This window comes from Saimiri boliviensis, chromosome 8, assembly GCF_048565385.1.
Source record: "Saimiri boliviensis isolate mSaiBol1 chromosome 8, mSaiBol1.pri, whole genome shotgun sequence".
Taxonomy (NCBI): Eukaryota; Metazoa; Chordata; class Mammalia; order Primates; family Cebidae; genus Saimiri; species Saimiri boliviensis.
In genome coordinates this window covers 37,384,549-37,400,851 of record NC_133456.1, presented here as the reverse complement: position 1 = coordinate 37,400,851, position 16,303 = coordinate 37,384,549, and the positions used below count along the sequence as shown (strand labels likewise).

Here is a 16,303-nt window from a genome sequence, read left to right as displayed (position 1 = left end):
GCAGATGACATGATTGTATATCTAGAAGACCCCATCGTCTCAGCCCAAAATCTCCTGAAACTGATAAGCAACTTCAGCAAAGTCTCAGGATACAAAATCAATGTGCAAAAATCACAAGCATTCCTATATACCAATAACAGACTTAAAGAGAGCCAAATCAAGAAGGAACTGCCATTCACAATTGCTACGAAGAGAATAAAATACCTAGAAATACAACTAACAAGGAACATAAAGGACCTCTTCAAGGAGAACTACAAGCCACTGCTCAGCGAAATAAGAGAGGACATAAACAGATGGAGAAACATTCCATGTTCATGGTTAGGAAGAATCAATATCGTGAAAATAGCCATACTGCCCAAAGTAATTTACAGATTCAGTGCTATCCCCATCAAGCTACCAACGACCTTCTTCACAGAGCTGGAAAAAAACACCTTAAACTTCATATGGAACCAAAAGAGAGCCCGCATAGCCAAGTCAATTCTAAGCAAAAAGAACAAAGCAGGAGGCATCACACTACCGGACTTCAAACTATACTACAAGGCTATGGTAATCAAAACAGCATGGTACTGGTACCAAAACAGAGATATAGACCAATGGAACAGAACAGAGGCCTCGGAGGCAACACAACATATCTACAACCATTCGATCTTTGACAAACCTGACAAAAACAAGCAATGGGGAAATGATTCCCTGTTTAATAGATGGTGTTGGGAAAACTGGCTAGCCATATGCAGAAAGCAGAAACTGGATTCCTTCCTGACACCTTACACTAAAATTAACTCCAGATGGATTAAAGACTTAAACATAAGACCCAACCTTATGAAAACCCTAGAAGAAAATCTAGGCAAAACCATTCAGGACATAGGCATAGGCAAGGACTTCATGACCAGAACACCAACAGCATTGGCAACAAAAGCCAAAATAGACAAATGGGACCTAATCAAACTCCACAGCTTCTGCGTGGCAAAAGAAACAGTCATTAGAGTGAATCAGCAACCAACAGAATGGGAAAAAATTTTTGCAGTCTACCCATCTGACAAAGAGCTGATACCCAGAATTTACAAAGAACTAAAACAGATCTACAAGAAAAACCAAACAAGCCCATTCAAAAGTGGGCGAAGGATATGAACAGACACTTTACAAAAGAAGACATACAGGAGGCCAACAAACGTATGAAAAAATGCTCGTCATCACTGGTCATTACAGAAATGCAAATCAAAACTACATTGAGATACCATCTCATGCTAGTTCAAATGACGATCATTAAAAAATCTACAGACAACAGATACTGGAGAGGATGTGGAGAAATAGGAACACTTTTACACTGTTGGTGGGAGTGTAAATTAGTTCAACCATTATGGAAGACAGTGTGGTGATTCCTTAAGGACCTAGAAATAGAAATTCCATTTGATCTGGCAATCCCATTACTGGGTATATATCCAAAGGATTATAAATCGTTCTACTGTAAGGACACATGCACACGAATGTTCATTGCAGCACAGTTTACAATAGCAAAGACCTGGAACCAACCCAAATGCCCATCGATGGTAGACTGGACAAGGAAAATGTGGCACATATACACCATGGAATATTATGCAGCCATCAAAAACGATGAGTTCGTGTCCTTTGTAGGGACATGGATGAATCTGGAAACCATCAATCTCAGCAAACTGACACAAGAACAGAAAATCAAACACCACATGTTCTCACTCATAGGTGGGTGTTGAACAATGGGAACACGTGGACACAGGGAGGGGAGCACTACACACTGGGGTCGGTTGGGGGGAGATGGGGGAGGGATAATGGGGGGTGGGGAGTTGGGGAGAGATAGCATGGGGAGAAACACCAGATATAGGTGAAGGGGAAGAAGGCAGCAAATCACACTGCCATGTGTGTACCTATGCAACAATCTTGCATGTTCTCCACATGTACCCCAAAACCTAAAATGCAATTAAAAAAAAAAAAAAAGATGCTCACAATAGCAACAAAAACTGTAGGAACTAGCCAGAAATATATATATCTTCTATGAAAACCACTTTTAAACTAACAAATGAAACAGAAGATGATCTAAAAACAAAAATAGTCTATTCTCTTAGATGGAATGACTTATTAGAAAGATGCCACTTTTTGGCCAGGCACAGTGGCTCACGCCTGTAATCCCAGCACTTTGGAAGGCTGAGGCAGGCAGATCATGAGGTCAGGAGTTCAAGACCCACCTGGCCAGCATGGTGAAATCCTGTCTTTACTAAAAATACAAAAAATTAGCCGGGCATGGTGGCACATGCCTTTAATCCCAGCTACATGGGAGGCTGAGGCAGGAGAATTGCTTGAACCTGGGAAGCAGAGGTTGCAGTGAGCTGAGACTGCGCCACTGCACTCCAGCCTGGGTGAGAGAGTAAGAGACTCCATCTCAAAAAAAAAAAAAGATGCCGCTTCTCTTTAATCTGTAAATTCAGTGTAACACCAATCTAAAGTTCATTTGATTGCACAAAGATTCACAACTTGAAATAAGAATAGTAAAGTGGGGGCCAGGTGGTGGCTCACACCTATAATTCCAGCACTTTGGGAGGCTGAGGCAGGCAGATTACGAGGTCAAGAGATCAAGACTATCCTGGCCAACATGGTAAAACTTCGTCTCTATTAAAAATACAAAAAATAGGCCGGGCGCAGTGGCTCACGCCTGTAATCCCAGCACTTTGGGAGGCCGAGGCGGGTGGATCACAAGGTCAAGAGATTGAGACCATCCTGGTCAACATGGTGAAACCCCGTCTCTACTAAAAATACAAAAAATTAGCTGGGCATGGTGGCGCATGCCTGTAATCCCAGCTACTCAGGAGGCTGAGGCAGGAGAATTGCCTGAACCCAGGAGGCGGAGGTTGTGGTGAGCCGAGATCGCGCCATTGCACTCCAGCCTGGGTAACGAGAGCGACACTCTGTCTCAAAAAAATAAAAAAATAAAAAAATCAGCTGGGCATGGTGATGTGCACCTGTAGTCTCAGCTACTCAGGTGGCTGAGGCAGGAGGATCGCTTGAACCTGGGAGATGGAAGTTGCAGTGAACTGAGATCATGGCATTGCACTCCGGCCTGGGCAACAAGAGCGAAACTCCGTCTCAAAAAACAAAAACCGGCAGGGCTCGGTAGCTCAAGCCTGTAATCCCAGCACTTTGGGAGGCTGAGGCCAGCGGATCATAAGGTCAGGAGTTTGAGACCAGCCTGGCCGATATGGCGAAACCCTGTCTCTACTAAAAATACAAAACTTAGCTGGGCGTGGTGGTGGGTGCCTGTAGTCCCAACTACTTGGCAAGCTGAGGCAGGAGAATCACTTGAACTTGGGAGGCAGAGGTTGCAGCACTCCAGCCTGGGCAACAGAGCAAAATGCTGACTCAAGAAAAAAGAACTAAAGAATAGTGAAGTGGGAGTTTTTCCCCTATTGGATAAGGGGAAATACAAAACCATAGTAATAAAAATAGTGTGGTATTTATAAAATAGCAAGCCAATAGACCAGTGGAACAGAACAGAGATAGACTTGTGACCGTATAAACCATTGATACTGCAAAGATGGTACCTTAAATCACGTGAGGAGAGGATAGATTGTTTCAGTCTGTGGTAGAAAACTGTTTATTATTCCCAGGAAAACAAATTTGAATTGTTTTCTAATTCCACATACAAAGTTAGAATTCAGATAGATTCACAATTTACGTGGGAAAGGTAAGACTTTCAGATTAATAGAAAATAAATACTAAGAGAATATCTTTGTGATCTAGAGTTGGAAAAGGACTTCTTAAATAAACCCCTTAACATTAGCCTTAAAACAAAACAAAACAAAAAGAAGAGTTTTTTGATTACATAAAGGCCTACCATGGATAAATGTAACAGACCAGTGACATTGGGAGAGGAAGTTTGTGACATCTAAAACTGATGGACTGGCTGGGCATTGTGACTCACACCTGTAATCCCAGCGCTTTGGGAGGCTGAGGCAAGTGGATGGCTTGACTCCAGGAGTTCAAGACCAGCCTGGGCAACATGGCAAGACCTTGTCTCTACAAGGTCTTTGGGGAATATATAAAATTAGCTGGATATAGTGGTGTGCGCCTGTAGTCACAGCTACTTGCAAAGCTGAGGTGGGATGATCACTTGAGCTCAGGAGGTTGAGACTACAGTGAAAGGAGACTGTGCCACTGCACTCCATCCTGGGTGACAGTGTTAGACCCTCTCTCTATTTTTAAAAATGCGTAATAACAAGATTAAAATGTTTAGAAAAATTTTTAATTTCAAAAATACTTTTTAAAAAATTTAGGAAAGAAAAAACTGATGGACTAATGTCTAAAATCTACAAAGATCTCCTGTAAGTTAACAAGAAGACTGGAACTTCAACAGAAATGTGGCCAAAGAAAGAACAAACCGATTATAGAAAAGGAATCCCAAAAGACTAACGGGCCTATGAAGAATTGCTTGAAGAACACTGAGAACATCACATTATACTAGTTAGAATGTTAAATATTGCCATGTGTTGTGGGGATGGAGGAACTGGTGTATTCTTAGGTGGGTAGATTGTCTGGTGCTGCCATTGTGGATAGCAGTCTGATAGGACTTGTTTACATACCTGGGACCTAGCATACCTGTTTCTGGATATTTATCTCCAAAGAAATTCTCAAACAGTCCTTAAGTGGATGTTTGTGGTGGTGGGGAATTAGAGGAAATCTGAATGTCTTCTACTGCTAGCAAAAGCTGGAAGGTAAAATAGGGAAGGTACACACCGGATGAAATGTACCAGAGCTGGAAGCAGCAGACCATGTGATACCCAGCAGCATGGTGGATCAAAACAAAGTACCAAACTAAAGACAGAAGTAAGAATGCTTTACATAATTAAAGACACTTGCACAAAATATAATACACATTTTACATGAATTTATATAAATAAAAGGATACACATAAAATATTATTTAATAATTACCTGTGGTTAAGAGAGGACTAGAGATAAAAGGGATTTTAAAAAGAAAAACTGGAGACCTAATCTCAAGGCTGCTAGGGCGATTGTAAAAGTTAGGACTTTTGAGGTAGTGATATTTAAAGGATTAAGCTCTGTAACTTAGCTATACTAGTAAAATAGCACTCAGACATAGATGATGATGATGATGATGATGATTATTATGATTATTATTGAGACGGAGTTTCGCTCTTGTTACCCAGGCTGGAGTGCAATGGCGCAATCTCGGCTCACCGCAACCTCTGCCTCCTGTGTTCAGGCAATTCTCCTGCCTCAGCCTCCTGAGTAGCTCGGATTACAGGCATGTGCCACCATGCCCAGCTACTTTTTTGTATTTTTAGTAGAGACGGGGTTTCACCGTGTTGACCAGGATGGTCTCGATCTCTTGACCTCGTGATCCACCCGCCTCAGCCTCTCAAAGTGCTGGGATTACAGGCTTGAGCCACCGTGCCCGTCCCAGACATAGATTAATAATACATATTTACTGTACTTCATAGTTCTAAATACCATGTAATGTTTCTAAAATTCAGCTATGTATGAGCTATATAGACTTTTGTGAAACAAACCTAAGACTGAGAATTTAAATAATTAAGATAGCAAGCTATGATGTGAAGAGGTACTTCAAGAAAAGAACATCAAGCTTTTTGCCACCCATGTTTGTTGGTTTTTTGTTTTTTTGAGACAAGGTCTCGCTCTGTCACCCAGGCTGTAGTGCAGTGGCACGATCTCAGCTCACTGCAATCTCCGTCTACCTCCCAGGCTCAAGCAATCCTCCCAAGTAGCTGGGACTACATGCGCCTGCCACCACGCCTGGCTAATTTTTGTATTTTTAGTAGAAACAGGTTTTCACTATGTCGCCCAAGCTGGTCTCGCCCTCCTGAGCTCAAGCAGTCCTCCCACCTCAGCTTCCCAAGGTGCTGGAATTACCAGCATTAGCCACTGCACCCGGACCCATGTTCTTAACAGCACTGTTCACAATAGCCAGGAAGTGGAAGCAACCCAATGTCCTTCTATGGATGAATGCATTAAAAAAATGTGGTATATACATACAATAAGATATTGTTCAGCCTTAAAAAGGAAGGAGCTCCTGCTGGGCATGGTGGCTCACGCCTGTAATCCTAGTACTTTGGGAGGCTGAGGCAGGCGTATCACAAGATCAGGAGTTCAAGACCAGACTGGCCAATATGGTGAAACCCTGTCTCTACTAAAAATACCAAAAAATTAGCTGGACATGGTAGTTCATGCCTGTAATCCCAGCTATTTGGGAGGCTGAGGTAGGAGAACTGCTTGAACTGGGACCTGGGAGGTTGCAGTGAGCAGAGACGGTGCCACTGTACTCTAGCCTGGGCCACAGAGCGAGACTCCATCTCAAAAAAAAAAAAAAAAAAAAAAAGGAAGAAGCTCCTGTCACATGCTTCAGTACAGATGAAACTTGAGGGCATTATGCTAAGTAAAATAAGCTGGTCACAAAAGGACAAATAATGTATAATTTCATTTTTATGAGGTATCTAAAATAGTCAAATTCATAGAAACAGAAAGTAGAATAGTGGTTACCAGGGCCTGAGGGGAGGAGAGAAAGGAGTTACTGTTTAATGGAGGTAATGTTTCAGACTTGCAAGATGGAAAAGCTCTAGAGATCTGTTTCACAGTAATGGGAATGCACATACTACTACTGCACTATATAATTAAAAATGGAAAAGATGGTAAATTTTATGTTATATGCTTTTTAACCTCAGTCTTAAAAGCACATCAATAAAAAAGCAGTTATAAGTAAATTTATAAACGATAGCTGATTGTGTGTGGATTATATAGTTTCTACTTGTTAATTAATTGCCACCATCGATCTTACATTTCAGAGTAACTGTCTAAAAATATCTTTTTTCTCTTCCAGGCTTCTTTAGCAGAAACAGATAAAATCACTCTGGAGGTAGCAAAACTTATCAAAGATGATTTCCTACAACAAAATGGATATACTCCTTATGACAGGTAAGCTATTTTGATTTCCTTTTTTTATTTGAGGATTTTCCATTGTGTTTTGGTAAAGGAGTATACATTAAAAACCTTATTTTATTCTCATACAAGCTCATACACTCTTGACTTAATGGATTGGTTTGTGTATTGGTAGTAGACATCTAATGATCTAATATGTCCCCTATCTTGATTTGCTCATTTGTCCAATTATGACAGTATTTTCACTCACACATTCATCTATAATTAGATTTAATTGTGGCTTAGTGCAGAGCCTGGGGATTATTCCCTCCTTCAGAAGCCTTCTTCATTTCTTTCCACTGCCCATGTCTCCTTTATTCTCTTGTGTTGTTGTTGTTTTGAGACAGGGTCTCACTCTGTCACGCAGGCTAGATTTGCAGTGGCGCGGTCTCGGCTCACTGCAGCCTCAGCTTCCTGACAGTTCTGCTACCTCAGCCTCTTAAGTGGCTAGGACTGCAGGTACCCGCCGTCATGCCCAGCTCATTGTTTTTGGTAGAGACTGAGTTTTGCCGTGTTCTCCAGGCTGGTCTCCAACTCCTAGGCTCAAGCAATACACCCACCTCAGCCTCCCAAAGTACTAGGACTCACAGGCATGAGCCAACACACCTGGCTTCTTTTACTCTTTTCCTAAATAATTACATTCTGCTTTCCTGCCTCACTTCCCAAGAGTTCTATTGCTTACTTTCTACCAGGGTCCCTGTTACAGTGCTACATCTCCTACTCAGTGCTTTTTTTTTTTTTTTTTTTTTCATTATTATTAATACTACTACCAAGACTTGTTTAAAGTTCTTGTTTCTTTTGAACTTTGAGAATTTAGCCCTTTCATGCCAGGTTATCTTTTCTTACTCAAATCATATTTGACCCCATATAAGACTGAAGAAGGAACTGAGCCAATAGAAGGATTAACAGAATGTAGGGCAAGCAGTAAATATGCCAGTGTATCAGTAAGCCCCAGAAATCTGCTATACTGGGAACTTATGAGGCTTCCAGGAACCGCCTACACAAAGATAACTCAACAAGGGAAAAATTCTTTGGAAAAGGCGTAATAGGAGTATGTGTGAAATTATGTATGCAGATGTGTTTAAACGTGTCCGTAAGTTGTAAGGATGTGTGTGACTGAAGTTGAACATTTGTTCATGTGTCTGTTGTTTAAAAGTATGGGCAAATGAATATGAACACATTAAGAAAAAAAGAGGCTGCTGGGCACTGTGGCTCACACCTGTAATCCCAGCTCTTAGGGAGGCAGAAGCGGGAGGATAGCTTGAGCCCAGGAGTTCTAGACCTGCCTGGGCAATATAGCAAGACCCTGTTCTCCACAAAAAGGAAAAAAAGCAAAAAGACACACACACAGACACACACACACACCCGCACGCGCACACACACACCCGCACACACACAAATAAGCATAACTCCCCTCAAAGAAAAAAGAGGCTACTACTAACTTCAGGAATTTGCAGTTTCCTGCTCCCCTATTACTCATTAAACCTAATCCACTGTCACAAGGGAGTCTTTACAACTCAGTTTTTTTTACCATTTGGGTTACTTATTTAACTGCATTGTCAAAAAACCCTCAGAGAGTCATTAAATTATAGCAATACTGTTTCATTGTTTCTCCTGCTTGATGATTTTAACAGAAAAAATTAAAATTTACCCTTAAAAGAAATAATATATATCTTTTTTTTTTTTTTTTTTTTTTGAGACGGAGTTTCGCTCTTGTTACCCAGGCTGGAGTGCAATGGCGCGATCTCGGCTCACCGCAACCTCCGCCTCCTGGGTTCAGGCAATTCTCCTGCCTCAGCCTCCTGAGTAGCTGGGATTACAGACACGCACCACCATGCCCAGTTAATTTTTTGTATTTTTAGTAGAGACGGGGTTTCACCATGTTGACCAGGATGGTCTTGATCTCTTGATCTTGTGATCCACCCGCCTCGACCTCCCAAAGTGCTGGGATTACAGGCTTGAGCCACCGCACCCGGCCAATAATATATATCTTAATCTATCCCATATCCTGAGACAACTCTGCCCAAAAACTCTGGTTAAGTGTTGTTGGTCTTTTCACTATTATTTTTTAATTCCTTATGTATCATCTAATAAATATAAGCAATCTACATACTGAGCTAAAGAAAACTAAGGCTCTAGTAGTTTTATATTAAGTATGAAGCTGTTTTGGAGTTTATTTTTGTTAATTCTTTTGACCTTCATTTATTCTAGGTTCTGCCCATTCTACAAGACAGTAGGGATGCTGTCCAACATGATTGCATTTTATGATATGGCACGTAGAGCTGTTGAAACCACTGCCCAGAGTGACAATAAAATCACATGGTCCATTATTCGTGAGCACATGGGAGACATCCTGTATAAACTTTCCTCCATGAAATTCAAGGTATATTTTATTTCTGCTGCAACTTTTTTAAGTTAGAAATGCTTCTTTTTAATTTTTCTAGCTATTTGAGTCCCAAACCTGGGATATAAAATTGCTATTACCATTTTCACACATGTTCAGGTTTTGTAAAACCAGTAGAGGCCTCAAAGTTATGTTCAAATCGGAATTCTAATGATAAAAATTAGTTTATCAGCCAGGCACAGTGGCTCTCATGCCTGTAATCCCAGCACTTTCAGAGGCTGAGGCAGGAGGATGACTTGAGCCCAGGAGTTCAAGACCAGCCTGGGCAACACATTGAAATCCTGTCTCTACAAAAAGTATGAAAGATTAGCCAGGTATAGGGGCACACACCTGTAGTCTCAGCTACCTTGGAGGCTGAGGTTGAGGCTGCAGTGTGCCATGATTGTACCACTACACTCCAGCCTGGGCGGCAAAGTGAGACCTAGTCTCAAAAAAAAAAAATTATTCTGTCACGTCTAAAATAAATGCTGGTATGTTTTCTCTTTTGTCTTAGCTGCCAGGCAAATTAGGGGTTACTTCGTAGCTGAGCAACAGTTACCTTACTCCAAGTGCCTATTAACATCTAGCCCATGTGTTCTTCTGAAATGACATCTTCTCTGTTTACTTCTTTTAAATATCATGTACAGCATGTCATTTTTAAACTTTTTCTTTTTTTGAGATGGAATCTCGCTCTGTCACCCAGGCTGGAGTGCAGTGGCATGATCTTGGCTCACTGCAACCTCTACTTCCCAGGTTCAAGTGGTTCTCCTGCCTCAGCCTCCCAAGTCTGGGTTTATGGGCACCTGCCACCACACCCAGCTAATTTTTGTATTTTTGGTAGAGACAGGGTTTCACCATGTTGTCCAGGTTGGTTTCGAACTCCTGACCTCAGGTGATCCCCCCGCCTTGGCCTCCCAATGTGCTGGGATTACAGGTGTGAGCCACCGTGCCCAGCTGTGTTTTAACTTTTAAGTGGTCTCTTGTTCTTTTGGAAGTACACAAGATAAAAATAGATAATTAAATGAAATTAATAGGAACTTACTCGGAACTCAGATGTGTAAGTTTTTTTTTAAAATATTTGATCAGTTGAATTGTATTTATTTCTGTAATGACATCCAGGCATATTTACTAACCACCTACTGAGAATGATTCTCTGAGTGTATATGTAATATAAAAATTTTAAAATAATACATGTATTTTGTGTGTGTGTGTGTGTTTGCACTGTAGATTGAAAGTAAACCCGTACAAATAGATACTAACTATATAATTTAAAAACATTTACACCTTTTTGGTCTTATTTCACCTTGAGATATATAAACCAAGGAAGTAATTAGAATTTTGGAATTTTGAGATGGATATACAAGGTTGTTTATTAAATTTCTTTCCTTTTTTCTTTTTCTTTTTTTTTTTGAGACGGAGTTTCACTCTTGTTACCCAGGCTGGAGTGCAATGGCTCGATCTCCGCTCACCGCAACCTCCGCCTCCTGGGTTCAGGCAATTCTCCTGCCTCAGCCTCCTGAGTAGCTGGGATTACAGGCACGTGCCACCATGCCCAGCTAGTTTTTTGCACTTTTAGTAGAGACGGGGTTTCACCATGTTGACCAGGATGGTCTCGATCTCTCGACCTCGTGATCCACCCGCCTCGGCCTCCCAAAGTGCTGGGATTACAGGCTTGAGCCACCGCGCCCGGCTTCCTTTTTTCTTTTTCTTTTTCTTTTCTTTTCTTTTCTTTTTTTTTTTTTTTTTTTTGAGACAGAGTCTTGCTCTGTCATCCAGGCTGGAGTACAGTGGCACAATCCCAGCTGACTGCAACCTCTGCCTGCCAGTTTCAAGCAATTCTCCCTGCCTCAGCCTCCCAAGTCGCTAGGATTACAGGTGCATGTCACCACACCCAGCTAATTTTTGTATTTTTAGTAGAGATGGAGTTTTGCTATGTTGGCCAGGCTGGTCTCAGACTCCTGTCTTCAGGTGATCTGCCCACCTTGCCTTCCCAAAGTGCTGGGATTACAGGCATGAGCCACTATGCCTGGCCAAATTTCTTAAGTGTCACCCAAGAATGAGCAGAGCCAACAGTACATTATGGTGTGTCCATAAGATAGATACTATGAAGGAATTACCATTTTTGTCAAATATTCAAAGACATGGAGAAACACTTCTGGGGCACAGAGTGAAAAAACTTCCATATGTAATCTGTTCCAAATACTGTCTCAAAAAACTATATATTCATAGGAAGAGGATGAAAAAAATATATACCTGTAGTAATGATGATTTCCATTTACATGCTTATTCTATCAAATTAACATCACAGGTATTTTTTAATGTCATTAGTCTTCTGTAGCATTACTTTTTGGCTGGAGAGTAATATTTTTCTAAGACACTTAGAAAATTTCCAGTTATTGCTGTGGATGACCATGTAGTCATATGTAGTTGGTTTTGTGCATTTTCTTAGTATGGAGTCACAGTAGAGGAATGATTGGGTTAGAGAACTGGAACATTTTACAGTCTCTTTTTTTTTTTTTTTTTTTTTTTTTGAGACAGAATCTTGCTCTGTTGCCAGGCTGGAGTGCAGTGGCATGATCTCAGCTCACTGCCACCTCCACCATCTCCCAAATTCAAGTAATTCTCCTGCCTCAGCCTCCCGAGTAGCTGGGATTACAGACAGGCGCCACCATGCCCAGCTAATTTTTGTATTTTTAATAGAGATGGGTTTTTTCCATGTTGGCCAGATGGTCTAGATTTCCTGACCTCATGATCCGTCCTCCCAAAGTGCCGGGATTGTAGGCATGAGCCACTGCACCCAGCTAGTCTCTTTTATACATCTGACTCAGTAAGTTGCTTTTCATAAGAATTTTAAATAATGGTGCATTTTAACATTATTTCCTAAGTTTTACTTTTCCATCTTAGTGTGATACTACCAGATGTTTAGCAAATTCTGTTTTGATTAAATTAATTTCTGATTATCATGCGTGAAGTCATATGCATCTAATATATGAAGTGGCATAATTTCCCACTTTGTGCACATTGTTGAGTATAAAGGCTTTGGTCATTGAATGTGGCTATCAGGTAAAACACAAAATTTAAATTTTGTTTTCTTTCTCTTTGGCTGGATTTGTAACCTTAAGTAAAAGGGAAAATGAGTATAGTTTTAACTCCTGCCCGTGGTTTACCAGTGTCCCTCTCTAAACCTAGTACTCAAAAATATATAAAATACAAGTAACTTGGGCCACGTGTGGTGGCTCACACCTGTAATCTCAGCACTTTGGGAGGCCACGGCAAGTGGATCATCACTTGAGGTTGGGAGTTCAAGACCAGCCTGGCCAACATGGTGAAACCCTGTCTCTACTAAAAATACAAAAAAAATTTGCCAGGTGTGATGGTGGGTGCCTTTAATCCTAGCTACTTGGGAGACTGAGGCATGAGAATCACTTGAAGCCAGGAAGCACAGGTTGCAGTGCATCACTGCACTCCAGCCTGGGTGACAGAGCAAGACTCTGTCTCAAAAAAAAAAAAAAAAAAAAAAAGAAGTAACTTACCATACATAATGAAAATTACTTTCCAAATGTGAGCTGAATTTGTAATGTCTTCTCTCAGGATCCAGTCAAAGATGGTGAGGCAAAGATCAAGAGCGACTATGCACAACTTCTTGAAGATATGCAGAATGCATTCCGTAGCCTTGAAGATTAGAGGCCTTGAAGATTAGAACTGTGATTTCCTTTTCCTCAGCAAGCTCCTATGTGTATATTTTCCTAAATTTCTCATCTCAAACCTTTTGCTTCTTTATTGTGCAGCTTTGAGACTAGTGCCTATGTGTGTTATCATTTGTTTCCCTGTTTTTTTGGTAGGTCTTATATAAAACAAACATTCCTTTGTTCTAGTGTTGTGAAGGGCCTCCCTCTTCCTTTGTCTGAAGTGGTGAATATAGTAAATATGTATAATAGTTACACTACTGTAAACTTGTATGTAGGGTGTGTCCCTTTCCTCTTTGTCCTAGGTGTGCCCTTTCCTCATCTCTATTAAATTGTAAACAGGACTACTGCATGTACTGTCTTTGCAGTGAATTTGGAATGGAAGGCCAGATTTCTATACCTTTTGAACAGGTACTTTGTGAAATAATTCATTGTCTGTTGAGGTCATTGACAGCTTGCCATTTTGCAAAGGAATTGCTTTGCAGGAAATGTTTAGTTTTCAAAAACATGACTGATGTTTCAATTATGCATTGCTTCCCCCAATATAAATCAGGAGTATTTGTGGGAAACTGTTGGGAACTGTACTCTTTTTTTATTATTATTATTACTTTTTGAGATGGAGTTTTGCTTTTGTTGCCCAGGCTGGAGTGCAGTGGTACGATTTCGGCTCACTGCAACCTTCACCTCCTGGGTTCAAGTGATTCTCCTGCCTCAGCCTCCCAAGTAGCTGGGATTACAGGCATATGCCACCACGCCCAGCTAATTTTGTATTTTTAATAGAAATGGGGTTTCTCCATGTTGATCAGGCTAGTCTCGAACTCCTGACCTCAGGTGATCCACCTGCCTCAGCCTCCCAAAGTGCTGGGATTACAGGTGTGAGCTACCATGCCTGGTCAGAAACTATACTCTTTTAAAAATAGGTATTTGTGGGGCTCACACAATATATGAAACAGTACCCTCTAAAAAAGAAGAAAAAAGAGTCGGGGGGTCAAACTTAGATCAACATTGTCTTATTAAAGCATAGTTTATTTCACTAGAAAAAATTTAGTATCAAAGATTATTATGTACTTCATTACTAGGAAGTTCTTTTTACAGTTACATTTAAAACAATCACTGAAAACTTGATCCACATTACACCCTCTTTATTTTCCTCAACTGTCTTGGAAGCTGAAGCTTCTGAAAGTCATGTGGCAAGTGTGATGGGCAGTAAAATGCCAGAGAAAATGTTTAGTAGCAATTAAAGGCTGTTTGCACCTTTAAGGACCAGCTGGGCTGTAGTGATTCCCAGGGCCAGAGTGGCATTTATGTTTTTACAAAATGATGACATATGTCACATGTTTGCATGTTTGTTTGCTTGTTAAATTTTTGAACAACCAGTTGACCAATCCTAGAAAATGCTAATTTCTTTCATATGGTTTTTGGTTTACTGGCATAAAAGGCTTCTCAGAATATATATGGCCACAGCAACATACCAGTTTCCATCCTAATGGGGATGAAATTAATTTTGTATCTACTGATAACAGAATCTGGGTCACATGAAAAAAAGATCATTTCATTCCGTCTTTGAAGTGTATGTTTAAAATAATAATTTATGTGTCTGCATATTGCAGAACAGCTCTGAGAGCAACAGTTTCCCATTAAGTCTGACCCATAGTGCTGGCACGGTTGCTTCCTCTTTGGGAAGAGGAAAGGGTACGTGAACATGGCTAACAATCTCAAATCCCCAAATTGTGATGGTATAAACAAAGGATTTATTTCATGCCTCAGTATGTTATTATTTAAATTTTTAGAGAATGCCTATCTCTTGGTCTATTAAGGAAAGAAGCAATCAGTAGAAAATTCAGGATACTTTTGTTTAAATCCTTGCAGATTACATGTTTTTACAGTGGCCTGCTATTGAGGAAAGGTATTCTTCCATACAACTTGTTTTAACCTTTGAGAATATTGACAGATAGAAATTATGCAGTGGTTTGTTGAGATACAGACTTAATGGTGCTGTTTGGTCAGTTGCTTCCACAGTGGCCTCCCCCAAGAGGCCCTAAGACTAGTAGAAATTAAAAGGATTTCAAAAACTTTCTATTCCTATCTTAAACATACCAGCAAACTAGGATTGTGATAGCAATGAATGGTATGATGAAGACAGTTTGACCAAATTTGTTTCTTTTACTGTTTTGAAATTGAAATCATTCTTACTCCCTTTAAGAATGTTGATGTATGAGTGTGAAGATGCTAGAGAACCTATGCTTAGATATTCATCGTGAGTCTCCCTTCACCTGTTACAGAATTTCAGATTGGTCACTGATAGTATGTGTTTCTTTAGTAAGAATGTGTTAAAATTACAATGATCTTTTAAAAAGATGATGCAGTTCTATATTTATTGTGCTGTGCCTGGTCCTAAGTGGAGCCAGTCAAACAAGTTTCGTATGTATTTTTCCAGTGTTAATCTCACACATGGTACCCTTTGGAGATTTCCTTCCATCCTGAAGAACGAATAGAAGAGACCATATATATTGCCTCCTTATCCTTGAGATTTCACTACCTTTATGTTAAAAGTTGTGTATAATTGTTAAAATCTATGAAAGAATAAAAAGTGAATTTAAATTAACATTTTTATCTTTTTCTATTTTTTAAGGCACAATCTGCTAGAAAACATGTACCTTGTATCTTGACTTACTGTTTTGGTACCTTTTAAAATGTCTTCCTTCCTTTTTATAGATTGTTACTTAAGATTATGGAATTGAATTGGAGCCCTCACTATAGCCTTCAAAAAGTCCCAAAATTGTATCTCACTATGTTTTGGAAATAGAATACACAGAATCCCATCCCATTCTGAATTTCTCTTTTTTTTTTTTTCTTTTTTTGAGACAGAGTCTCGCTCTGTCACCAGGCTAGAGTGCAACGCACAATCTCGGCTTACTGCAACCTCTGCCTCCCAGGTTCAAGTGGTTATCCTGCATCAGCTTCCTGAGTAGCTGGGACTATAGGAATGCGCCACCATGCCCAGCTAATTTTTTTTTTTCTTTTTTTTTTTTTTTTTTTTTTTTGAGATGGAGTTTCGCTCTTGTTACCCAGGCTGGAGTGCAATGGCGCGATCTCGGCTCATCGCAACCTCCGCCTCCTGGGTTCAGGCAATTCTTCTGCCTCAGCCTCCCGAGTAGCTGGGATTATAGGCACGAGCCACCATGCCCAGCTAATTTTTTGCACTTTTAGTAGAGACGGGGTTTCACCATGTTAACCAGGATGGTCTCGATCTCTTG

The 16,303-nt window shown here is 40.4% G+C and overlaps 1 protein-coding gene across 2 annotated transcripts in view; it reads left to right on the top strand.

The window, feature by feature from the left end:
• Window positions 1–15,651, top strand: part of ATP6V1A (ATPase H+ transporting V1 subunit A) — a 68,725-nt gene extending 53,074 nt beyond the window's left edge. For both annotated transcript variants that reach the window (XM_003935448.4, XM_074404343.1), the window contains exons 13-15: window positions 6,880–6,974; window positions 9,189–9,360; window positions 12,952–15,651. In XM_003935448.4, the coding sequence (XP_003935497.1) occupies window positions 6,880–6,974; window positions 9,189–9,360; window positions 12,952–13,044 (360 nt within the window). In that variant the 3' untranslated portion in view covers window positions 13,045–15,651. The remainder of the gene's footprint in view (window positions 1–6,879; window positions 6,975–9,188; window positions 9,361–12,951) is intronic.
• Window positions 15,652–16,303: the final 652 nt, after the last annotated feature.